General features: G+C 41.2%; 2 protein-coding genes across 2 annotated transcripts in view; one reads left to right on the forward strand and one right to left on the reverse strand.

Annotated features, from left to right (window-relative positions):
* Positions 1-26,913, forward strand: part of NPTN (neuroplastin) — a 38,500-nt gene extending 11,587 nt beyond the window's left edge. The window contains exons 4-10 of the mRNA XM_011375472.2: positions 509-680; positions 3,953-4,047; positions 14,397-14,530; positions 17,288-17,561; positions 24,458-24,479; positions 25,276-25,350; positions 25,905-26,913. Coding sequence (XP_011373774.2) covers positions 509-680; positions 3,953-4,047; positions 14,397-14,530; positions 17,288-17,561; positions 24,458-24,479; positions 25,276-25,336 — 758 coding nt within the window. The 3' untranslated portion in view covers positions 25,337-25,350; positions 25,905-26,913. The remainder of the gene's footprint in view (positions 1-508; positions 681-3,952; positions 4,048-14,396; positions 14,531-17,287; positions 17,562-24,457; positions 24,480-25,275; positions 25,351-25,904) is intronic.
* REC114 (REC114 meiotic recombination protein) overlaps positions 26,033-27,225 on the reverse strand; it is a 112,828-nt gene continuing 111,635 nt past the window's right edge. Inside the window, 1 exon segment of the mRNA XM_011375483.2 lies at positions 26,033-27,176. Within this exon segment, the coding sequence (XP_011373785.1) occupies positions 27,012-27,176 (165 nt within the window). The 3' untranslated portion in view covers positions 26,033-27,011.

Here is a 27,225-nt window from a genome sequence, read left to right on the forward strand (position 1 = left end):
AATGGCCATGACTAGTTTGCCATAGGTTTATCAGATTTAAATGTGGGAAAACGCACGCATGTATTATCTAATTATTGTTATTGTTGTTCCAAGGCCTAGTGACTCCATAGGGAGTTTATTCTATAAATGATATTGTCTTTGTCTTCAAAACTGCAAGGTGGAGCCTGGTTTTCTATTTGAAGCCGAATTAGTTGGCGATTCTCATAAAACGGTGGTATTCAAAAGTGTTAGTGGATTGTTGCCAGTACAAGCACCTTTAATACTCCCATTCTTTTCACGTCTAGGCCAACTGGTCTTCAGGCTGTTGTCTGCGCTAGTGGTCATTTGCTTATAATCATTGTTTTTCCTTTCTTGACTTCCTTCAAAGTGATAAAGTGAAATTCCTTATGTGGTCCTGTCTGCCCTCCCTCTTCTTCTAGTCTCCCCATCCTGCCCCATCCAACTTTCAGGCCAGGGCTGCAGAGAATGGAAAGCTATGGCTCCCTATCATTGTGCACTCTTATTACAGAGCCAAGAATTGTCACCAGTGAAGAGGTCATTATTCGGGACAGCCCTGCTCTCCCCGTCACCCTGCAGTGTAACCTCACCTCCAACTCTCACACCCTTACATACAGCTACTGGACAAAGAATGGGGTAGAACTGACTGCCACTCGTAAGAATGCCAGCAACATGGAATACAGGTGAGAGGGGCTAGCAACTTCTGGGAAGATGGGAGGGAGTATGGTTGAGCTTCCTTGACATTCATAATCTATAATTATGCTGTGTGAGAGAGACATGAGATATAAATGGTCCTCTGGAGAATATAATCCAGTTTATCTGGGGTGAGGCCCAGGAACCTATAAAAGATTCCCAAATGATTCTAATGAGCAGCCAGGTTTGCAAGCCATAGATGATCTCCTCACTCTATCATAACAAAGAAGCTAAGGGCATAGAGAGTGATTTGCTCAGGGTAACAATGCTAGTCTATAGAAAAGACAACTAGAATGCAGGTCTCTTGACAGTCTAGAATTTGAGAAATTAGATTGCAATTTGCTTTAGGACTCTTAGAGCAAGATCATTCTGTGATCTTTGGGTAGATTTCCTAGTGAATTACCTTTTAGGAGTGTTTAACCATAACCTGATCAAGACCAGTGGATACAGGGCATTTAATGACCTGGAATAAGGTTAGTAGCCTGGAAATATCCTTTGATGAAAGGGGTATATTTGCTGGCTGAAGTTACCTGGTACCCAAAGGGTTTGGTGCTCTTTTGGAATACCTAGTAACACATAGCACCTCACCTTTCAGAATAGTTTGTTTCTGGTTGAAAACTGATCTGGAAAAGGATCAGCTAATCCTGCTTGGCAGCATGATCCAGTGCAAAGAAGGAATGCACTGAAGTGAGATCAGGAAAACCTGTATACCCAGTAGTGGGAAGAGCATTTTGCAGTAGTTTGCAGAATTGAGATCTTTTTATATGCTTATTTAATCCACATTAATTTGTGGATCCTCCTCCTTTTTTTGGATAAGGAAACTAAGACTCAAATAACTCTTGACTGCTTTCAGATACTGAATCTAATAAGTTTCAGAACCAAGATTAGTTCTAGGTCTTCTGACTTTCTGGGATCTAGGTCATTGTTTTTTTCCTGCCTGATAGGTCTGTCCCATACCTGTTAGTGGCAAGTTAGTTAATCTATCTCCACTGTAGTTTCCTCTGATAAAAATTTAGAACTATAGTCTCAGCTGTATCTTTATAGTTTGGAAAAGGTTAATGGAATAGAGATGTTGGGTGGAATAAAAGGTGTTATTTCAAGATGTGTCCATTGGTTATATGTGTGTGTGTGTGTGTGTGTTTTTTTTTTTTTACAGTAGCTCTTTGAAGGTATCAGCCATCCAATCATGTTTCTCTTGGGTCTTGTACTGTGTCACCCACAAAGCTTTGAATTGTAACTTTATAAAGTTTGACCTTGAGTTTTTAAAATGCCTCTTCTTTTTTTTCTCAGCTCATTTAAAGCTTTCCAGGAGTATTCTACATGACAGAGTTTTTCAGGGAATCTGTGTTCTCCCACATTTTGTGGAATAATAACTGATGAGTCCTTTGGGACACCTGATAGGTCAGCCATGGAGCCAGCCTCAGACCCTGCTTCTGTGTAGCCTGTAGTGGACATTTCCCATTTGCTTCAGTTGCTTCCAGATTAATAGTCGAAGGGAATGTTGTAGAAAGATTCTGGCCCATAGGTGTGGCCTCATTTTCCCAAGTCTTCTTAGGAAACTTAGAGTCAGTCTAAGCCCTGAAGATAGAAGTTCTGCTCCTCCTCTAAATTCTGGAACATTTACTAAGAGCAGCTGACTTGTGACTGTTTTTCTACTGTGAGCATATTGATTAAGAAGAGGCACTTGTGTCAAATTGAGAAGACTCTTGACTATGAGCATATTATGCTGCCATGGATATGCTGAGACAGTCCTGGGGATGGGCAGTGTCTCTCTTTATCCATAGTCTCTTGACCCATGCTTCTTTTTGGAATGAACAGTAAGATGGGTAAATGCGTTGGGCCAGTCAGTGGTCATGGTTAGGAATTTCTCTCAGACGTTTGCTAATACAGTGGAGATGTACATAAGTATCATTTTAACCACTGAGCAAAAGAGCAGGACCTGTATACTGTTTATCCTCTCATCTGTAGAGGCTATTGTTTCTCTGTGTTCTGCAATTACACACCAGCCTTTCTGCACATGTTTGGGGGTGTATATAGGACATACTATACTGAGCTGGTGTGAAATTGGTCTGCAGGGGCAAAAAAAGCTTGTTTGGGATCACTCTATGTGATTGAGAGGAAGAGCTGTTCTGGCCATCATATATACTACTTACATTCATTCCTGTCACTCTGCTTAACTTGGTCTGGATTTGTGCACAGCTGTTCACTCTGAGTTTGCATTCATTTATTTGTTTATTTATACCCCTACTGTATTCAAGGTACCAGGTTATGTGCTGAATATATTATGCACCAAATAAGCAGTGCCTATCCACATAGAACTTAGTCTGTTGGGAAAACGGACATTCATCAAGCAGCCACATAAATATATAATTACGTGTTGTGATAAGTGCTGTGAAGAATTACAGTGTAATATGAGAGAGAATGTCAGGGAGGGGGATGTCACTTAAATTGGGGGTGGGAGGAAAGTGACATGTAAGTTAAGGCTGATGGAAAAGGAGTTTAGGTAGGCTGAGACTGATAAGAAGAGCATTCTATATAAGGGAACCTCTTGTGTCGAGGTTTTGAGGTAGGAATAAGGTCGGCACATTGAAAAACTGAAAAGAGATCAACAGGGCTAGAAAGTGGCTGAGATGAGGCTAGGGAGGTAGGCAGGGCCAGATCATGCAGGGCCCTGGAGTTTTAGCTGCCCCTAAAATCCAAAATCCTTAAAAGTTGATGCTCTGATGGCAGATTTTTTTTTTTTTTAACTGTTCTTGAGTCCTGTTAATAGAATTACTAAAAGGCATGCTACTGAAATACAGGGTAGGAAGAACAAGCCTACCAAAACAAGGTCTTTAGGGAAGCACAGACAAAGAATTGCTTCTTTTCCTGCTCTTTATTATTTGACTGGAACCCACGGATGAGCAAGAAGTTTTTGTGATGGCTCCGTCCTCTTTATCTGAATATAGATTATAGTACTTCGTACAGCCCTCTAGTTTGATTACTTGTTTTGTAGTTTATTTCTCCCAATAGACCGGAGCACCTTAAGGTTGGGTACCATATATCATTCTTTTGTATTCATGGCACCCAGTAAGGAGTAAAACATTAATGTTTTGGGATATACAAGGGGAAGGTTTTTCCTTTTAGTTAGGAGGAGAAGTGAATTGCATTCAGGGGCACGATTTGGAGAGTAGGGTCCGTAGTAGCCCCTTGGATTCTCCTTCTGTTGTGTATTTTGACTGTTCCCAGCTTCCTCACTTGATTTTTCTTCTCATCTCTGCAGGATCAATAAGCCGAGAGCTGAGGATTCAGGCGAATACCACTGTGTATATCACTTTGTCAGTGCTCCTAAAGCAAATGCCACCATTGAAGTGAAAGGTACAACCCAACAGAGGCTTTGGTGTGAGCTTCTCACTCTTCTTCTGATGCGCTACCTTTGTCTGGACTCCCAGTCATCAAGCTCTTTTTGTTTCCATTATGGGAGGCAATATAACGTTCTAGTTAGGACCCAGGCTCAGGAGCTCAGCTGTCTTGAGATTAAATCCACACCCCATCATCTACTTGCTTTGTGACTGTGGCAAATTATTAACTTGTCTGTACCTCTATTTCCTCATTTGTAAAGCCTAACCTACCTCATAGGTTTGTTAGGAGGATTAAATAAGTTAATTTAGTAGGTTGAACTATATGAAATTGCTGATTTCATATGTTAAAAATGTATGAATTTTGTCAGCTTCATATGGTTCAGCCTCATGTAAAGCTCTTGAGATTAGTGCCTTCTGAGAATTTTTACATAGGTCTCTCCAGTGGTCCAGCAGGATTTGGTGGTAGAGTGTGCAGGGTAAACAAACTTTCTGGATAATTCATTAGAATTTTAATAGCAACCCTGGGTGCATGGCTTCTTAAAGATGAGGCTGTAGCTGAAAACTACAAGAAATACCAATAGAATTATAAGAGTTGGAGCTACTTACAACAATATGCTTACAATTAAGTACATCGTTAATCTTAGCTTTCCTGTATTACTTCAAAGAAGCAACTGAGACTCAGAAAAATGAAACCATTAGTTCTGTGTCACACAGTGAGTTTGGGGCAGTGCTAGCATAGAACTCAGGTCCTGACTCCCAGTCTCATGATTTTCCATTTTATAAAATGACCATGGGGAGATGGGGCTACTGTTTGAGATTAGACTGAAGAGATGAGAGATTTTTTCCCAAGGTTTTTTTTTCCCCCCCAATTTAGGAAAGATGCAGTCTTATTCCTTAGATCCATAGGGTGGTCCCTAGGAGCTGGAAGGATAAATTTAGTAAATAGGAAGGGCCCGTATAATAAGTATTCAGATGTTCCTTAAAATATTTGGAAGACTAAAAATTCAGATTCAAGAAAGGCTTAGATACAAAGTTTCTATTATATGTTATTATTAAATGAAGTAGTGTCTTGGTGACACAGCCCTAATTAGTGAGTTGACAAAAGGGTGGCCAGTACCTCCTCTGCTGCTAGATTGAGTTCTAAATGCCTGAAGGGGTTGAGTCACAGTTACATGGTTACAGTCCACATAGGCCAAAGAACCTGGGATTTGATTAATTCAGTGGCTTTTCTTGGAGAGATCTGGGTTTATCTCTGTTTTTGAAGAATGCCACATTTGTTCAACATGAGGATGAAGATGTGAGAAAACATTTTCTCTCAGTCAGCCAAAGGCTTTTCCCCACTGGGATGAGCTGAGCTATGTGGAGAGACTCTTCCATGTAAGACCTGAAGTCCTACATTACAGGTTGAGCCTTTGGCACAAAGTCCAAATGCACAGGGGACAGGGTAGGCCAGAGAAGGTAAGTAGCGTTCAAGTTAATAATAGTCCTCTCTAAGTCTAAAGGATAATTACATACAATTGCAAGTCCTAACTAACTGTACTCGTATTGATTTGGCATTAATGATTTATTTCTGAGCAGTACTTTCAGGAGTAGAAACAGATGTTGTTTTTTCCATTGGTTTGGCTCCTTGAAAAGGTGGGGTTCATTGGCCCTAGAGGCATCATTCCTCACATTCTATTTAGCAGATATGAAGCAGCAGTCTGGAGGGACAGAGAAGAGGAGGCTACAGGCAAGAGTGTTTTCAGAGGAAGTTACAACTTACATTGTGTTTTACCATAGTGAAGGTGTGTACTGTGCAGAGTTGCATTTTTACTGTACAACAGCCCTGTGAGGAAGATTGGGCAGGTGGTGATATCCTGGTTGTAAAGAAGTAGACCATAAGAGAATTCTATTTTATACAATTCTAAAACATAGTTTGTGACTCGCTTAGAGATGTTAGTCTCTCAAAAAAATTCATAAGGAATTCTAGTCTTGCTCTCATCCCTCTCTCCTCTAACATCTGGACAGAACAACAGCTGTACACTTAATGCCTTTCAGGTTATAGATAGTTTAGTCTGGTAAAGACTGAACATTTGGCTTTTTCTGTGTAAATTTAAAAAGGTTTGCTATAAGCCCAAGATCATATTCTAAGTTAGCTCTCGATTGTGGTGGGGGTACAAAACTGCCTTGAATTTAGAGTGCGGTGTATGTGTGTGTTATTCTCAAGGCATTTTTATATAAACTTCTTATTTCCACAGTGCCTCTAGAGTGGGATAAGAGAGTTTTCTTTTTATAGCTAATAGTGATTTGAAAAATCTGCTGAGTAATAGATGAGAGATGGTTGTACTTGAGAACAGAGAAATTCAGGGGATTCAGGGTACATAAGTGACCTCTGCTGAAATGAAAGGAGTTCCTGAGAATCTTCATTTGTGTTTTACCTAAATGGACAGTTCGGGGCAATATATATATTTTTAGCACCTATTCTATGCCCAGCCCTTTTCTTCCCCATCCGGCTTTTCCTCCAATTCAGAACTTCCCTAGGGTGTTGTTTGGGCTTAGCACTGTGGGGAGCAAAGGACTTGGAGTATCCAGGGACTAGGCAGCATATGTCACATTACCAAATCTTGAGTTACTTGTATTCCAAAAAAAGAAGGCTAAAAGAGTCAGAGGGAGGAATGTGTGTCTGGGAATAGACAAGAAATGGTAGTGCTTTTCCACCTTCGTCTGTAGATCCCTGTCAAAGATTTCTGAGGATGGTAGTACCTGCATATAGTGAGGAAGACCTTGCATCTAAAGTAGATTTTTTTTTGTTTTTTTGTTTTTCTTGTTTTAAAGGACAAGGATGAGGCATAGTGTAAACAGGAAGATACTGTTACTGTTTAGGATTACATTTCTTAGTTATTTGGCAGGTGACCTGAGCAAATGCTGAAGGTAGAAGATGGAGCAGGGCTGGCCAAAGGAGAGGGACAGCAATGACTGGACTTTAGTGGGACCTCTGCCCCATAGCCCAGCCTCTCTAAGGATCCACTTAGATAACTCTGAGGACACATCACTTTCCCCAACTTTTTGGTTCTTCAGAGCCCCTGTCTTCCAGAGACTCCATACCTTATTATAGAGCATTTGTGAATGAATAGGTGTTCGATTTCCTAACCCCGTAATTCTTTAACCTTTCTAACTCTTACTCCCTCCCTCTTCCCCTTTCTTCCTTTTCTAAAATTAAAAAAAAAAAAAAAAATAGTGCTCATAAAAGAGCAAGTAAAATTTTTCTATGTAATTTACAAAGGTAGAAAGAAAAATCCTTGTCATGACTCCTGAACCCTATCCTCATCCCTCAACCATTTTGACTATTCTAAGAAACGAGTTTTAGTTTTATTGCTGTTTTTAGAAAAGGATTTTGGTGGTCATCAAACCTTCTGCAGCACCCAGGCCAGTGCCTCTTCTGAAAAGGTACAACCCGGCCCTAGGAAAGTTTGGGTTTCTCATCTTATTAGGCCCGTCATTCTCTCTTCCTACTCATTGGGCATTTCAAATGACAGTCAGTCTTTTGGTGGCTGCAAGAGCCAGGATCAAGTTTGCTTTTCTCCTCCCTACTTCTTAGCTTTCTATTTGAATATTATGACTAAATGTTAGGATTTCTACAAGTGACCTTGCCCCATTTCCCCGTTTCCTACTCTGTTGCATAGCCTTACAAGTGATATGTTAAAGTTCAAACTGGTTGAGATGGCCTCTATGGTGAGATGACAGATATCATTAAGAGAACAATACACATCTCACATTTGTACAGCACTTTGAGCGTGTAGAGCATTTTCATGGTTATTTATTCGTTTGATAGGATAGGCAGCTAGTTTGACAGGTGAGGATGCTTAGAGGTGACATCCTTGAGGTCAGAGGTGCTGTTGAAGCTGATTCTGACTCAATTGCCCATACTTAAAAAGTCTTTGGAAGCATAATAGTATGTTGAAGCTACTAGAACATTCTGATTATCAACCTTAGCCCAAGTAACTATACCTATTATTTATTTTCCTTTCTTCAGGGTGCTACGCTGGTTTTCCTTAATAAGATTAAGAAGGGCTAATATTGCACACTTACTGTGTGCTAGGTGCATTACTCATTCTCTTCCTTTAATCTTCACAACTCCCTGAGGTAAATGCCATTATTATCCCCTCTTTCCAGGTGAGAAAATCGAGGCTCAAGGGAATTAAATGACTTGCCCAGAGAGATAGAGTTAAATGGTGGAGCCAGGGTTCTCACCCAGGCATTCTAGTGCCAGAGCCCATGCCCCAAAGGACTAAGCCATGTGGCTGCATTCAGTGCATGACAATTAAAAGGCCTCAAAACGAGAGAAGTGATGGGCTCAAATTCTGGGCCTGCCTTAAACTTGCCATGACCCTGACCGGTCACTTCCTTCCTTGGGCCTCAGCTTCCCAGTGTATGGTGAAGTAGGATGAGATAGATGGTCTTTAAGGTCCCGTAGGGCTCTAATGGGTTATAATTTCCTTCCATGGACACATGAGAGGTTGAGCTGTTGAAGAAGTTATTTCTAAGCTGCTTTTCCTAGTGTTAGTGACTGTCAGCTTCTTAACTTTGAGAATGTCACCTTAGTGCTCCCCTCACCTCCGCTCACTCATCTCCCTATCTTATGGGACACTTCCTCCTTGTAGCCCCCTGATCTCAAACACTGGTACCAGGAATGGTGTTAGAACAGTGTTTCTCAAACTTGATTTAATGTGTATGAAATATGTCTTTGGCATCAGGCTTCTTAAAAGCACTCCAGGTGATTATAGTATACAGCAAGGTTAGAATCACTGTCTTGGAGATTTTGGCGCCTTCCACTCAGTGATTTCACCTGCAGGAAAGGGAAACGCCTCACCTGCAAGAGGCAGCACACATCCCAGACAGCTCTCATCTTCACAACCAAGAATGAACCTACTCTGTGTAGAGAAGCCTTATTGAGTCAAAAGCCAACATCTTTCTAGCTTCTATCTTGACCAATCTCATATTGCTTATTGGATTAGCCTTTGGCTAGCAGTAAATCTTAAGTCTCCCTCTGCCTTCAGCCAAGTCTCTAATTTGCTTACAGCAAAGACAAGATGTCTCTGGTATTTGATATTTTGCATAAAGGAAATAAAGAGACCATCAATACAGTATCATTATGTTTACTTGGGGACAACCCATTCATTGACAACACCTTTAAGTATGGAGTTTCTTTGAAAATGAGTTGCAAAGTTATGAATTTACTTTGAAAAGTGAGTACCAAATAAGCATTTCATCTAAGAGGCTCCATACCTTTCTTAGCTCTGTTGTGTTTAACTTTATCGTCAGCTTCAGCTGAACATACCTCCGTTGTCTAAGCTGACACTTTCTGCAGCCACCAGCCTGGCAGAGGAGCTGGATGCAAATCAGGCAACAGAGCGTACCGAGGAACATGCACTTGTTCTCAGCCAAAGGCCCAGGTAATAAAATTGGGTCATGTGTGGTTGGGTAACCAAGAGTCTTTTGCATTGCCATTTATTAGCACACTGGAAGGCTATCCATTAACTAATGTAATTAGAGCATGTGGCTAACAAGGCAGAGGTTGAGTTTACCTCTAGCAGGTCTGTAATCTCTTTTAAGAGTCTCTTTGTTACCTCCTCGCCACATCTACCCACACTCTTGCCACCAGTCTGTGCCTCCCTGGGAAAGTACAAGGAAGTAAGGAGTATTTGCTCTGTCAGACCCTAGACCTAACTTCAGACCCAGCAGGACCCGGCATTATTAAATGAAGTGAGGCACCTTAATATCAATAAGATAATAATATAATTCGTCAGTGTCTGACCTGATAAACTTTAAGTCACAAACAAGTCCTGCTTATATAAGCACATACAGGGAGAGAACACCGAATAATCAGCATCTCTTTGATTTCTTAGAACTCAGAATACCTGAGGCTAACCCTAGCCTTTCCTTGCCCTAATAGATCAATTTAAATGTTTATTTTTGGCCCTGAGTGCCAATCATATGCTTGATTGATATAGAGATGTAATTTAATCCTCATAAGACCTCTATAAAGTATGTGGGTAATATTCTCATTTTACAGAAGTGAATACTGAAGCTCAAAGGATTTTTAATGACCTCCCCACCCCCATTAGGTTGCTCAGTTGGTGAGTAATAGAAATCTCCATAGAGCCCAAATTTCTCAGACTTAAAGTCTAAAACTCTTTTCTTTATGTTTTAGTATATAGAGTAGTTAAACTCTTGACAGGAAAATCAGTCCTGCGTTAGGTCTTAGGTCTAGAGTGTTCTGGTACATCTACAAGCAGAGATAACTTTTGGGCAGTTTGCTGTGCGGTTACCAGTAATGCATGTTGTATATTTATATTTTTATGGACCCTGTTCTAGTTCAGTTTATTTTCTCCTCTATATGGTAAAGTACAAAAAGTATGGTGTCTGGAGTCAGACAGCCCTGAATTTGGATTCTAGCTTATGGAATCAGTATATTTTTAGATGTTAAATAACTTTTTCCAAACTTGAGTTTTCCGGTCTATAAAAATGGGGTAATGTCTGCTTCATCCTGGTGGCTGGATTGTTATCTATTGCTGCATAATAAATTAACCCAAAACTTAGTGGCTTAAAACAGCAAACACCACTTCATAGTTCTTGTAGGTCAGGAATTAGCAGATCAGTGGTGTGGTTCTCGCTCAGGGTCTGTCAAGCTGTTGGCTGGGGCTCTGGTCATCTGAAAGCTTGACTGGGGCTGGAGGATCTGCTTCACATGGCTTTTGGCAGAAGGCTTTAGTTCCTCACTGCGTGGGCCTCCTTATAGGCTGCTTGAGCATCATCCTAGCATGGCAGCTAACCTCCCCAGAGTGCGCGATCCCAGAGAGAACAAGGAGAACCCCACTGTCTTTTGTGAACTAGTGTATACCTTTACTACTTTATTTTATTCATTAGAATCAAGTCATTAAGCCCAACCTATACTCCAGGGGAGGGAAATTAGACTCCACCTCTTGAAGAGAAGAGTATCAGAGAATTTCTAGACTATTAAACTACCACAGGTGGACTCTGAGCCCTAAGAGGCCCTCTCTCCAATCATGTGCTCTGAGAGCCTGGTTATTCTTTCTGTGGCCCTGCTGTCCTGCTCAGCAGGTAGGGCAGGAACAGGCTTTCTGATTGAGCAGCTACCATAAAGGATAGAGAAAAGTGAAAAAAAAAACTTTTCATTGACCCCAAGGTAAAGTGACAGTAGTTATGATCATCCCCTATAAGGATGGAGTGGTGTGGGTTGGGTTAATTTTCTGTTTCTGCTTAGTACATTAGTGATACTTCCACTATCCCTAGGGTGAATAATGTGGGCATTATTCTTTTGACTACACTAGGTAGAGAGAATGTTAAGCTTTACTCAGTATTCTTTGCTAAATTGAGGAGAAAGCAGCACTGGCTCTAACCATTGGAAACGCTTTCCTGTAGGCTTACACTGTCTAAACATGGCCAACAAAGTGTGGTAGGGGTTAGATAAGTTTCCTAGTGGTGTTCTCCTCCTAAATAACTCAAGGCAGGAGTGATGACCTTCCCCACCCCTCTCCCTAGGTCTTGACCTTCATGTTTGTGTCTTTTCAGAATAGACTTTTTAGAGGCTGTGGAGCCATAAACCAACTCAACTTAAGCCTTCAATGTGTTTCTAACGTGTAATTTTGGAAATGAGTCCCCACAATAAAAGCTGATGGTATTGAATTTTGCAATTAGTCAGATAACTGGGCCAGAGTGGGTATTCTCTGTGGGGCAAAGGAGAATGGAAATGGGAAAATATATTACATGTAAGCTGGTTTCGGAAATTTATATATTCGCCCTAGACTATTTCCTGAGCTCCAGACTTGATATTCAGTTGCCTACTTGACAGCTTCACTTGGATGTTAAATAAGTATCTTGAAGTTAATGTATCCTAAAATTTGAACTGGTTTTTACACCATCATTGCTCCATTCCCAAACAAAACAGTATAAAACAAGCAAACAAAAAGCCCACACTGATTCTTCTGCAGTCTTCCTCATCTAAGTAACTGATAACTTCATACTTGTAGTTACTTAGGTCAAAAACCTTGGGGTCATTCTTGACTCCTTTTTCTCTCACATCCCACATGTAGTCCATTAACAAATATATTAACTCAACCTGTATCCAGAATATATCCAGAATCTCCTCCTTTCTGCTACTGTCCTCATCCAAACCACCCTCTCCCGTGCCTAGATTCCTTGCCTGGATTACTTAACTAAGCCACCGAATTGGTCTGTCTTCCATTATTGTTTCTAACAACTGTCATCCACATAAGTAGCCAGAAGGACATGTTAAAACACACAGATCAGTCCATACCTGCACTTAATGTTCACCAGTGACTTCCCACCTGATCAAGAGTAAATGCCAAATTCATTTTAGTAGCCTACAAAGTCCTATATGATCTGGACTCCAGTCTCTCTGATTTCCTCTCCTACTGGCTTCTCTTTGCTTACTGTGTTTCTGACAAACTCTGCCATGCTGTTCCTTGTGCATGATAAGCACACTTATCAAGGTCTTGGCCTTTCCTCTACGAGAGTTCTTCTCACAGATATATGAGTAGCCTATTCTCATTTTCTTTATGACTGTGCTAAAATTCACCTCATCAGAAAGGCCTTCCCCCATAACTGTTATGTCATACCTGGCATGTTGTGGATGATTAACAAAGGTTTGTCAGATGAATGAAACACAACTATAGTCAAAATGTGATAGCTCTTCTGCTTGTAGTGTCTCCCAGTCCCCACCCCCACCCCCCACCCCCCTGCCAGTAATGTTTTAGTGTATGGCCATGGAACTTACTCTTTGGAGTGCTTGAGATGGTCCTTAATATTTATTGAATGAATAAATCTTTGAGGAAAGGTGACCAGGTCAACCAGTAGGCCTGAGAAGTGACCTGGTGGCTATGGGAGAAATTTGGTGTGGAGAGAACAAGAATGAATGAGCTAGCCTGACCCACTCCCTTCTGTAGTTAGGAATTTTACCTAGAAAAACAAAAAGACATTTGCTTTATAACATCCTATCTAGAAAAACCTTACACCGAGTAGTATTGGGCAGGATCGTTTGGCAAGCAGTGGTTATAGAGACCGCTTGGGCCTTGCTCAGCCCATTCTTGTCCAGTAGCTTCTGGAGCTGGCCTGGGAAGCACAGTCTGAGAGTAGCAGGACTGGATTATTTTTAAGCCAAAAAAAGGTAAGCTAGTCAGAGGGGAAACATGGGATCAGCCCATGATATAATACAATTCCATCCATAGGCGTTTATAGTCTCAGTGATTGTATTTTGACATCTTATCTGTCCAAGGACACTGGATATAGGCAGGGCCTAGAATTATCTCCATTTGATAATGGGTATAGAACCAAAGCACAGAGTAATTAAAGAACCATGAAAACTGGAATTTGGACCAGGCCTATTGATTTCACTTTCTCATCTTGACCAATAAAGTGATGTCTGGCCTACTTTGAGTTTTATTGCTTTCAGATCACTGTTAACTGGTGATCATTCCATACCTGCACTTAGGTGTAGTGGAAAATATAGTTAAGATCAAAGAAGGCCAGATTCAAAGAATTAGCCTCCATCTCAGGCTTCTTGGATCGTTGAAACTTAGTCCTAATTTTTAAATCACAAGTGCTGTTTATTTCTTCTTAACTGATCTCTGAAAGCAGAGAGGACCAGCAGTCCCTAGCATGTCTAGACATTCCTCCAAGATTATGTTCATTGAGATTACTTTAGATCAGGTGTACAAATCAAAATCAGGTCCTGAAGCTGTTAATAAACTCTCTTGGGACACTAAATTTCCTATTCATTCCTTTGTTTCCCTTATGAAGCTGGTTTGCTGGAGTCTCTTCCATGGGAGAGCCTTGGTCATTGATATTTATTAGATAACTTCTCTAGGCATTCATTGTTTTACATACCTCGCAATAGGTATGTAAATTATTTTAGGTTTTTGATCTCTTGGACCCCTTATTTCCTTAGAGGGATATATGCCAGTGGACATAATCCATCATTGCTGTTAGTGTGGATGTTTTAAGAAAAACCATGACTGGTAGAGGAGATGATAATAGCTTCTGCTTGCATGGCTTAATTTAGGGTAATTGAGCCTGTGCCCTCTTCAAGTAGATTGGAGAAGCACCAACATTATTAGTAGAAATCCACGTGTAGTAATGCCGGTGTCTGCTTGGGATGCTTTGGTGGACAGGCAGTAGGGGGTGGGGTTGGTTCCATTGCTCTGTTCTCACCTGAAGTGCATGTTATCAAAGCTGAATTTGAGGGTGAGCCTAAAAAATGAAGCAGGGCTCTGAGCCAGTAGGTGGGGCCTTTGTATCCTCTTCTGAGTTGGCTCCCATGGTAACATTCAGCACTTTTTCTCACAGCTGCTCCTGACATCACTGGCCATAAACGGAGTGAGAACAAGAATGAAGGGCAGGATGCCATGATATACTGCAAGTCAGTTGGCTACCCGCACCCAGAGTGGATATGGCGCAAGAAGGAGAACGGTCAATTCATGGTGAGTAGGAAGCAGCCCTTGGTCTCTGTGGTTGCTGGACTTTCTCCTGGGGAGATCCATACATCTGAGCCAGTTGCTATAACTGCCATGCTGGCATGGCTTGGGCCACCTTTTCTAGAGTCATGAATCTGGAGGTCACTAACTGTTTCTGTTCAGCATGGAATCCCTATCCATTATTTGTTAAAACTGTCTGTCTGATAGATTAAACTGTTTCAAAATAGGACACTAAAAGAGTTAACTCCAAGCTTAAACTTTTACTACTATTCTAGCCTGTTTATCTGAAAGAAAACACTGTTCTTAAAGTGGTCTTAATGTACCTTTCTTGTATTTGGGTAAGACAAGGCAATGAGAACAATTATTAGTATATTCCTGGAATACAGGAAGTAATGATTAGGAATGGAGGCAACCCGATGATGCCCTGGGGTAGCCGTAGACATTGGAAATCTAACTGTTCCAAAAAAGGGAAAAGAAAACATCTTTTCCAGTCTGTAGCATGATTCCTGATGGTATTGGGGGAGTCAAAGGTTTACTCTCTCCCTTCTTCTCTGATTTAATGATGTTTGACCTTTTCTGTTAAGGGTGCCCCATTCCTCCTGTCCCGAGGCCTTGTGTACCCAGCACTATACTTTTCAGACATCCTTGTTGATTGTCAGTCTTCAGAATCAGAAGGGACCCTGGAGACCATCTAATCTAGCTTCTTTAGAAAGGTTACATATTGACCAAGGTAAATTAGTGACAACACAAAGGGTCAAATCCAGTTGTTGTTTTTTTTAAGTCCATTTTTCTTCACACTCCATGACCTCTCAGTAATGTGTCAAGTGGTGATGAGGACTCTAACATGAACAATGATGACTAGATTTCAGAAACCCTTTAATAAGGAGATTAGAATGAGGAATGAAAGCAGGGCTTTCAGAACAGGCCCTGAAAGATCAACAAAACATTTAGTATTCTGAGTTGCTTGCAGGGAAATGCCCATTTCTCTTTATTGGTCCCTGGCAAAAAAAACCCTTGAGTTTTTGTCAATGCAGGTTGGGAGTCCTCATTGGGGATTTTCATCTCACCTATTCTCATGCCCACAAACTCTTAATTATCTGTTGTATTTGAAAAACATTTAAAAGCAAACATTATTTCTTCCTCTTGCTTTCAAGCTGTATATCATTTGGGAGACAGAAAACTTTTAAAGAAAGAGGGATGGGAGGAAAAAGCTATTTCTAGGTTGATGCCTTTGAAAACTTTTGTTGAACGGCCTAAACTCTGTTGAGTGCTGAGATAAAATGCTTTCAATTTTTTTCTAGACACTAGTTTCAGCAATTCTGTAACTCCTTTTTTTGGACAAATTATGTACCTTTCTTGGACCCCTTTGTTGTTAAAGAGTTTAGTCCAATCCATTCCAAAATACAAGTTTTATCTCCTGTCCTCTCGCCCATAGCCTGCAAGGGGGAGCGGAGGATTGTCCTTGTTCTGTCTTCTGGGTTCTGCTTGCTTTTGTATGGGGCAGGAGGGGAGACGAGTATATCTTATAGTCCATTCTTGGTTGTTGCTGCTTCTGTGGTCTCAACTGACTGGCCTCTGTATGGCAGGTATCCAGATGCTGAATCTGGTGGGAACTTGTGTGAGTTCTTTGGGGGACCAGTTCACACTCACATGAAGACAAGAGTATATGCTATACTAGACCATTCTGAAGATTGTCTTCCCCTTTCTTCTCCTATTTCTGATTCTCCTTTAGTTGTTGCATAACAACTGACACAAGTCAGTTTTTTCCGTGCCGGTATCCCATGAGATCACTGCTGTAAGCCTGTCCCAGCGCCACCCAGATCCCTGGTCATGCACTCGTACCTCTGCCTTCCCACACATGCTTGGAGCCCTCCTGTCCTACAGGATCAGCTCTCCTTCCCCACAGTCTGGTTCAAATATAACTCTTCTTTGAAGCTTTCCCTGACTCTTTCTGGCAGTGGCCACTCACTCTGTGCCCTACAATGCTCTATATATACCTTCTGTTGGGGCTTTCCCCCACATCCCTATGACCATCCCTTTGGAGGTCTGGTTCCCTATTGAAGCCCATCTCCTTGTTTATTTTGTATCATACTTTTTTCCTTTTTTATCTCACCTTCCGCTTTGTAGGGTAGGAAACATGTAGCTTATATTAGTAAGTATTTATTGATTGACTGAATAAACTATCCTTTAACTCTGTAATTCTGAAAGGAAAGGGAAATAATGAATGTCCCCAATTCTGACTAGGAGCAAGTCTTACCATTGATTCTGGAAAATTTAAGGAGGCTTTCTAGACTTCACCAAGTGTTAAGTAGATGTACTGGCTAAAATCATCAGACAGGCCTGAGGTTACCAGACGTGACTAACGTGGAAGTTACACCCCTCTTTCTCCATCCCCTTCCTGTTACAGTTATTTACCTGGTATTTGAAGCACCATTTTCTGTATCGAGTTGGTCTTTTCCAGGTCTTCAGGGTGGTAGGACCTCCGTTCACTCATATAAGTTGGAAAAGTCCAGAAGACCAACGGAGGGAGGCTTTTACCCTGGCTCTATCAGAAGCTCATTGACTTGTTGTTTTGTTGTTGTTGATATTGAGGAAAAGTCAGTAGCGACATGCTCAAACTTTCTTGGACAAAGATTGTTCTAGGCACTGCTTCCTCATCCCAGCCAATGTCCTGCTAGGAATGGAGAACAGTGTCACTCTGTGTTGGGCACTAACTCACTTTCTCTTACTTTTGTGTATTCTCACTTTTCTGGCCCTGAGCAGGAGATTGTCAATACCTCTGGCCGCTTCTTTGTTATCAACAAGGAAAATTACACGGAGCTGAGCATCATGAACCTCCAGATCACAGAAGATCCTGGTGAATATGAATGTAATGCTACCAACTCCATTGGCTCTGCCTCCGTTGTCACCATCCTCAGGGTACGGAGCCACCTGGCCCCACTATGGCCTTTCTTGGGAATTCTGGCTGAAATCATCATTCTTGTGGTGATCATTGTTGTGTATGAGAAGAGGAAGAGGCCAGATGAAGTTCCTGATGGTAAGAGCATCCCTGCAAAATAGCTATGATATTGGGGTTGGTTCATTGGGTGGTGTCCAAGCACCCAGAGAGGACTCTAAGGATATTGGGATTCAGTCTCAAAAGGAGAGAAGGAAAATTCTTATATTGATTTCTTATCCCCTACCCCTAAGATCAGCCACCTAGAGCTATAATTACTAGCTCTGTCCTTTCACTTGGGTGTTCTCCAAACCCCAGTCCCATCCGCCCTTCAGGCCCCGAGTGGGGAATGGGCAGCTGTCAGTCTCTTTGTTCAGCTCTGTCCTCCTTCAATACAGATCATCAGGCAGATTGAGCTTGAGGAGAATCCAAGTCAAGCCTAGAAGCCACCCCAAGATCGCAGGCCACCTGGCCTTTCAGGCAGATTTAAGGTATCTAATTGGTTGTCACATGGTTGCCTGGTGTAGCCCCTGTAGGTCACTGCCCCAGTTCAGTCAGACTGTTCTTGGGAAGAGCCATGGGAACAAGCCAGCCTTTGGTTCCCTTGGTTGGTTCCTTCAATAGATTTTCAAGGTTCTTGGTGAAGCTGGTACCTACCGTTTGACTTTTCTGTGTCTCATAGACAAGAATGATAGCGTCTGATCCATCCATCACCACCCCGCCCCGCCCTCAGTTTAGGACAGAGATAGTTAAGCAGTAACACCTGGAGTCCAAGCCCGAGGCAGCCCCCTCAAGCTGACCTAGGACCAGAGAAGGGATTGATGGTAGCAGCAGAACCACAGAATTGTTAAGCATTGGAAAGAACAAGAATCTCATTGTTGGACATGCTTAATCATAAAAGTCCTGGGAGATTTTTATATGCTTTTTGTCGTGGATATTCCATTTCTAACCCTGTGGTTACAGTTGGGGGAACTACTGATGGACGCTTGTATCGGTAGTACTTCAGATTCCTAACTATCTCCCCATCCCCACCCTCCTGCCCTATAATATCACCAGCAAAAACAAATTAATTGTCCAGCCAGCCATTACCACCACTTGCCTTTCAGGGACTAGTCTAGAAGAGTGTGCTCCTAAGCTTAGCAGAGTCCGACCTTGCGTGATGGTGAAGATGCCAGCCCTAGTCTGACTGTTCTGGGCCTGTGCTTGTACATTGTGGTATTGTACCCTGCCCCACCGAGTTGTCTTTGTCCCTGTGGCTGACCAGTGGGACTGTAACACACACCATGTATGTCAGGAGAGAATACTAAAGGAGGTCTGGTGCTCCCTCAGAAAGAGTGCAGCCCTGAAGGCATGCAGTGGATTCAGACTCGCTGGAAGGACATGTTTGAGAGCAATTGCCACTTCTCCTTTTCTTCTCAACAACTCCTAATTCTCCTTGCCTGCACTAAGTAGAGTGAGTATTCTAGTGAGGCTGGTGAAAAGGTTTTTGTTAAAGCTAACAATGGTGTTCGGGAATACCTGGTGGACTCCCCTCCAGATGTACATTTAACAGTGGACTAGATGGAGGAGTGGGATGGACCTCAGTCGGAAGCAGACAGGCCTTTGTAAATGTAAGCGGGCCAGCGCCCTGCAACAAAAAAGTGTTCCCAGGGTTTTTACTTTCCTTTTCCTAAGTCCATAGAACTGCTCTTCTGTGAAGCAAAACTGCTTTCTTGGGGTTTTCATATATGCATAATACTTTTTCTCTAGATTTTTCTCTTTCCTGCTACAAATTAGGACTCCCAAGGCAGAATACCTGCATTTACAGCTGAGAGTAAAGGGGGCGAGTTAACTGTGTGGTTTCAGGATTGGCTCTTTGGGAGCAGTTGTGCCTCACTCCTGAAAAGGCTTTTTCAACTCCTTAGAATGCTTTTGCTTTGTCGAGTGTCACCTTTCCTCAGCCCTCCTTTTGGAAAGGTAGAAAAGCAAAAAGTCAGGTAGGAAAGGCAAAGATGAGCTTCAGAACCAGATTTTTCATTTTAAGACAGGCTGGCTGCCATTCTTGGCAGAGTGACACATTGGTTTAGCATGTCCCCATCAGGTTCCAGTCTTCCTTGTAGGAGGCACTTCCTTGACCTGGTTGCTGTCGCAGCATATGTCAAAGACCTTCAGGTTAGGTTTGGTCCAGTCTGACAGGCGCACACACCTGCCCAGGAAAGCAGCGCTCTTATCTGAAGGGCTCCATGGCTACTGAACTCAAATGGGGTCAGTTTGCTATAGGAGACATGTGTGGTCAGCAGATCTTCTGGACAGTGTCCTGGAGGGAAAATACCTCTTTTAAGCTAAATTTTTAAGAAGGCGAATGAATCCTACATAAAGAGATGACCAGGGTAGGTGCAAAGTAAAACATCTTAGTCATGCTCTAGTCTCTTGGAAGAATAACACAAGCAGCTTTTACTTTTTTGTTGTTGTTGAATTGGGGTGAAAAGTCTAGAATGCTGGAATTACCACAGTGTTCGCCTTCTCTCCGTTCCCTTCCTGACAGCCAGCGTGGTCCAGGTTCCATTTCCATCTCCACATCCCTGCCCTAGATCCAGCATTTCCATCCCATAGTTTTCTCCTTTGACTACCTCTTCCTCTCCAACTCCTCCCTCTGCCCCGACCCCCTTTGTTCTTCTCCTCTCTCGTAAGTAATCATTAACAAAAAAGTTGATTGTTCCTCAGTAAGTTTCCTTATGCTGTGGCTTTTTCTTTTTTAGCTAGTTTCCCCTCAACTCCTATGCATTTCGTGTATGAGCAGACTCAACCGCATATGCCATCTTCTGATATGCCCCTCCCCAAATTTACATATAGACATATGTATATACTTACTCCTTTTCAGAATAAATGGTTTCAAAACATGATATCTGATACAAATTTGGAGTTTTAGAGGTGATGAATTTTTATAATCTGTGGCTCTGTGTTGACATATTAATACATTATGAAAATGGACTTTTTATAGGCTTGACATGCTTTTCCTTTGTCAGATAGGTACTTTGTTATCAAGATACACCTATGATTTATTTCTGACTCACTATATAACTTTTTTCATATTAAAAATTTCTTATAAAACTCATAATATTCATATTTGGGCAGTCTGAGTTCTTGGTGGCTCAGCCCTTCATTAGAAAAGTACTAAGTGAACACAACTTCGAACTTACAAAGTTTAGTCTGAATGTTTTCCTAGAAAAGCAAATATTGCTTTAGATTTCTTACATATGAAATGCTTAGGGTTAAGGGTTAGCTGCTTCCAGGAAAAAAAGAAAAAGAGGCCTATGTCTTTTTGTCTCCTGGAGTATATTCAGGATATCTTATAAGTGAAACACACCTAAACCCCTGCAGGCTCCATTATGGTTTCTTTGGGGATTGGGCGCAGTCCGTTGACTTGTAGGTAATTTATCTGCCTGTCATCTTTTACTTTCAGTGTTTTTAGTAACAGGTGAATCATGGAGCCAAATAAGGGCTTCTTTTTTTCACTTTACTCACCTCTTGACAACTTTCTCTTAAGACGTTAAATGGTAATTCTCTAAAAGTGTAGGTTGAGCCAGCATCCCTTAGCCTTCCATCCATCTTATAGCTGGACACATGCTTGGAGCACACCTTCTGTGTTGGTTCCCTGCAGACTGAACCCAGAGAGTGCTTAGTATATGCTTTCAAGTCTCCCTTTCTCAATCCCCTGTGGTGATGGGGAGTGAATCTGCTTAGTCGCTGGGGCCCTCAGTTTTCCAGACATTTCAGAAACCTCAAATGAAAATAATAAGAGCTAACTTAAGAAAAGTGCTGGTATCAGAAAGAGTTTTCTATTTTCACATTGGGAGGATAATTTTTATAAGCAAGTCAGAGGAACTTTTCCTTTAGGTACTGGTAGAGAAGATAGTTTAGGTTTTGGGGTGGACCATTTTTAGTGGCTCTCGTGTTATCTAAACTCTTAGACAGTTTAGAATTAAAAGCTATTCTAATGTTCTAAAATCTATTAGTTGGGCAAAACGTTTGATAGCATATGAAGCTTTACAACATGTCAGGAATGTTGAAAAAGAAATGTGACTTTTTTAAATGACATGCAAAACATGCATTCATTGTCTCTTAACTAGGGGTCATTGGATCAGTACCAAGTTACCTTATGGAGAAACTAACAATAGGACCAAACAAGAAAGGAAATTGGAAGTAACCGTTTCTCTCGGTTAATCTTCTCCGCTGAGATCAGGCAGAATTTAAGTGGGTTCAGAAAACATAAAACCCGATCCTCAGTGACATGAAGGCAATGAAAAAGGAGCTTTAAACCAACAGTCCACTCTTGGTTATTTTGACTTTAAAGCCATCTTTTTGGAGGTGATATTGAATCAGGTAATCCGTTATTTGCTGGGCATGGCAGAGTACCCCTCCAGAATATGAGGCGGATATAGGGGAGTGAGGGCTCTAGTACATTTGGTTGGGAAGACAAGATTCAGATAAATCGGTCTGTGCAACAGCTCCACCAGGAACTTCACTCATAAGATGGATTCCAGAAGCGTCTTGTTTCCATTCTCCCCCAGTCCTCTTCCTCATCTAGCCAGTGGCTGTGAGTAATGCCTAGGTGGAGAGAACAGTCATTGTTTAAGTGGCTATCTTTTGGCCTGAGGGTTTGGGGGTATGTTGATACTTGTCGGTTACTATGACTTCTTTTTTTTCCCCCCTCAATTGCATCAAACCCTTAAAACATGGTGGTAAGTGAGCGATATGCATGCTTTTGGAGTTTGTTTAATCTCCGCTTCAGTCTATACGATGCACAGTTCATAATGTTAACACTTTTCTTCAAGTTTACTTCATTCACTTTCACAACTAATTTGGATTTCAGTTTGCTGTTTAATCCTCATTTACTTTGATTTTTGTACCTTTTTTCTGTAGTTCTGTTCTTTCCCTCTCTCCTGATTGCCCTGTTAGCGATCAAGTTGTTTTTTGTCTGACCTGTAAAGGGAGAGTGGTGCTGCAGATAGAGATTTAGTCCCGGAAAGTAGGAGGCACGAGGCTCCTTTCTTTGCTCCTTGTAAATGTGAAAGTGGATTTGGGAAGAGAGAAACGAAGGGGCTCATGAGATTTAGACACTAGTGTGAATAACAGCTGCTCCCACTTGCAGGCATGGCCGCTACACCAGAGCCACTGTTGCTAAAACCCTACCGCAGCCCTTTGCACGTTATTGGCTTACTGGGCTGGACAGTGATGTTACTAGTCAGAGCCCAGGGCACACCCTCTACAAAAGAAAGAGAAGCTTGTGGTGTGACATGCTTGGGTCGGTGCAGACAGCATCATGCTTTAAAAGGGATTAGCCTGGCTATTGCGATTCCCCCTCCCCTGCTTTTTCTTTTCAAGTTGGGAGTAGATTGGTGGTATTTTTCAGTCGGCTATCTTGCTTTAGATTTTTGTATTTTCAGGTGCACAGCTAGAGCACTAACGATATTCTAAGTTTGCAACGATGTCTTTTCATTTAAGTCCCCAAGTGCTTAGTTCCTATTCCTAGCATGTAGCTGAGCTGGCTTGGCTGGGATGTGAGAGCATTAGGGTGTCATGGTGAGGGAGGATTTAGGCTGGGCTTGTATGTCTTAGTACCTGATATGTCTTTGTTTATCTCCACTGCATACATAGCACACAGATGTCTTGGGTGTCCTTAAGTCTTAGTTTGTTCTCTGTATCTGTTCGGTAGTGTACTGTTGTTAGTAGTAGAATCCTGTGGACACTAGTGTGTCGCTAGCCTATTGTTTTGGCTGATAAGTCATTGGTTTGTGGTTAGTTTTTTTTTTTAATCTTTTTTTTGCTCCAGTCACTGTGTGTGCTGGCGGTGGCTTTGCCTCTCCGTTGCCCTAAAGGAACAGGTGGAGCAATGTCTCCCTCTGACAGACATTCCTCCTGACGTGTGCTCCTGCGGATGCCGACACTGAGGCTGTAACCTCCATAACTGCTTCATGTGCACCAAGCCCCCTTGTGGAATCCTGCTGAGAGTTTTTCTAGAAGCCTTCAGTGAAACCAACCCATTGTGAATCATTTAGTCTACCCAACTTTTGTAAATAAAAAGAAACTAAGAGCATTTACTTGTTCCCTCCCACTTTGTGGGCCTTTAAAAAAAATTCTGTGTATGTATATCCCTATTTAAAGGGGACCAAGTTGCCCTTAGTTGAACCAGGAAAGACAAACTTAGAAATCAGAATCATAAAATACCAATTTAAGAAGGCTTCTAAACTCAAATAATGGAAGCTTTTTGATTTAAAAAATCTCCTGGCTTATCTGGGTTTGGGTTCTGGTTTTGGCCAAGGCACAACAATGAGCCTGTCTTTATCTGAAGATGTCACCACTATTCAGCTTTCCCCGGTGTGTCACAGAACATCCTCTGGTGTGCATAGTTGTTGCTGGTATAGCCCTGCCTGGCTGACCCAGTATTAGGTTGAACTATATGGCTTCTTCCTTCTCAAACTCATTCTCCAGACTAGACTCTCCTAAAGCTTACAAAACAGCGAGAACGGTGTCCTTTGGGGAGGTGAGGATGTGTGGCTAAATGTATAGAATATACACATCCATCTACATTTGCAGGATTGAGGTAAAATTGTGCATGCATTCACCACAAGAAAACAAACAGCAGGATTTTACAACTGAAATGTTGGTTTGTCTTCTCATCTATTTAAGAGTGAAGCACTGGAACTTGGGGACAAGATGAATATAATGATATTGCAGCCTATCTGTCCGCTACAGTTGCAGTTTTTCATGACAAGCATTCAAAGTGTTAACTAAAACCATTGAAACAACATACCTGCCATTAGAAACTTGAATCTAGAAATAATAACTCCATGAGTGTTTTGCACCTCCAGATGGAATGGCCTTGAATAAATGCTATGAATAGCCATGTTTGCCACTTGCCGTTTGCTCTTCTTTTAATCCTTATGCCGAGTCTCACGATTTTCTCCTTTCTTCTCCTGTCTCTCAATGGATTATTCAAAAACTGAATGCCTGTGTAGACGATGAACCAGCTGGGCCAATGTAAGTACTTTATTGAACATTGACTCAGTAGTTTCTGACTGAATTATTTTGCATTTGTGGTTTAATCAAATGGAGTAGCTAAGATTGTAGGGGAAGACAGTGAGTGAGGATGAATGTTGCAGTGTAGATTTCTCAGCCTGACATGCAGCTGACTGATGGCCATTTGATTCCCAGGACAGGCTGTACAGTTTAAAATTTTGCACATCCCATATGCTTAAATTGATAACATGGGGGAAGTGACTGGTATATCTGAGACTTCGGATTTTGTTAAAGTTAATTTTAAGGTGGACTGGAGCATAAATAACCAATTTGGTTCCATTAACAATTAAGTGTATCCAAGAGATAGAACTGCAAATTTGGATCAATCCAAGATTAGCAGAATCTCCTAGAGTTGGGGACTAAGGAATGAGAGGCAGGCAAGCAGTACCTAAATTAATTAAGTACCAGAGGGCACAGCACTGCCTATATATGAGTATCTCTTATCTTTCAAGAGAGACAGTGGCATTCAGTGGAGAAAAAACTACTGTTCTCACTTTATAATAATTATAGTTTATAAATCAAAGGGGAAGTTACCTCTATGTTGTCTGCCTTGGGAGTCAAATGGATCTGTTAATTAAGAGTGTGTGGGTATTTTACACAGGGAATGTTTTAATATACTGATATTGTGCAGTAAAATTTTTTAGTATACCAGGGATGGCTGTAAGTGAAAGAGTCCCTGTATTTCCATGTGTTATACTTTCAAAAGTTGCTAATCACTTTTAAGTTTAACTCTTGTAATACAATTTTTCCTCCAAAGGAAAACCAACTCTACCAACAATCACAAAGATAAAAACTTGCGCCAGAGAAACACAAATTAAGTACTACTTATAATGTAAGTATGGCCTTCTTTAGAAGTTTTAAAAATTATATTCAAATGAATGTGCCTCTGTTGACCTTGTTACAAATTCTTCAGTACTTGGTGTTGTATTGCAAGATCTCTGCATTCATTTCAGAGCGGCTCATACCGATAGAACCCGTTATGTCTGTCCACTGTAGTGGCTGGAAAGGAACATTTTTCAGCTGTTTCACATATTTACATAAATGCCATTTCAGAATATGTATGATGTTTCAAAACAAACACTTTGTGCTACTGTCTACTCATATCTTTTAAAAGAGATAAAGATTAAATTGTCACCTTCCTTAGGTGGATTATTCCCAGAGGCCCAATTAGTCTCACTCTGCTTCTGAGGGCAAGGCAAGAATGGGAGCCAGGCAGAGCTGGGCCAGATTGCCTTTCGTCAGGCACATGGAGATCAGAATTTCACACCACATCCCTGAGCATGCTTGAAACAAAGCTTTGATTTATGTGGCACTTGGTGCACTTCTTAAGTGACAGTACATATACCCTTTTAATTTCCAAATGCTCTTTTTTTTTTTTTTTTACAGATCTTTAGGTTCCTGAAACTGGTGGAAACATGACCTGCTACATTTTCTGCTCAGACCTCTTTGGTTCTTTCCCCTTTAAGTGAGCAACACACAATGACTGTCTAAAGCATGCCTTATTTAGCCTCTCCTGTAAGGGTGACCTAGGCAGGTACATTTTAAACAGTGCTTCAGTGTAGAAGGTGTAAACTATTTTGGGCTTGATGTGCTGTGAATGTTGCTTTCTTTTCCTTTATTAAAATATTTAAATAGAAGTGAAAAGGTCCTCTGAGGATCAGACCATGCATGCGCCATTTTTTAATGCAGCTGTTAAATTGGCAAAGTTCTAAAATGCACTGCTGCCATCTAGTGATACATTTTTGTAAAGTACAGCAAAACCTACAGATATATACAGTATATAAATATATATATATATATATTTATATTTTTGGGGGTGGGAGAAATCCAAAATAAAATAAATGCTTGTTTCATTTTTAAGCTGATATTCATTCCTTACTGTATGTTGTCAGATGAGAAAATTGTGCGGTTCTGGTACAAAAAGATGAGTAATATAAACTGAAATCTGTAATTTTAAGGGCTTAACCTATGACTCTGGTAAGAAGCTGGAACAGTCCACTGATTGGATATAATGAATTGCAGTATATATGTATGATTGCTTTTTAAGTGACTATTTTTCTTTTATTAAATCATGTAAATTCATAAATCCTTTTGCACTGATGTGTTGAACCTTACTGTACATTCAATTAAGGCAGACTTTTATAATTTATCTTTTGTTTCCAGTGACCTTGAAATGTTCTAGCATGGTACTCTATGCAACTAGTTATACTTTGGGGTTGACACTGTATTTTTTCACATTGATTTAACGGTTGAGTGTAGATTTTCTCACCCGGCAGGGTGCTCACACGGTATGTAACCGCAGATGCATGTACTTGTGTTTTGTGTAATTGTTGAAGTGCAATGATGTATAAAAAAGTGGATCACCTGTTTTTAAAAATAAAATATTGATAAAAGGTGTTTGGAGTAATATTCTTTATTCTAGTATCTTCTCTAATCTTGAGGAAGGATTTTTCAATGCTTTCAAGTTCTTTAGTTCTACATGTACATAGAGTACTAATTTCTCAACCCCATCAGCTTTTTTAGTTCCTTTTCCACCTCTTCCACAAATGCTGGGAAATTCTGATCCAGGAGGCACAAGCGTAGAAAGGGGCCTAACTCTTCAGCATTCCACGCGGATTGTTCATAGACAAGGGGCAGCTCCTCTGAAGCCAGGAGAGACTGTGGGGATTCCAAAAGAGAGCATTTTATCAGCGACTACAGGTGAAAG

Source organism: Pteropus vampyrus, unplaced genomic scaffold (assembly GCF_000151845.1).
Source record: "Pteropus vampyrus isolate Shadow unplaced genomic scaffold, Pvam_2.0 Scaffold10, whole genome shotgun sequence".
NCBI lineage: Eukaryota > Metazoa > Chordata > Mammalia > Chiroptera > Pteropodidae > Pteropus > Pteropus vampyrus.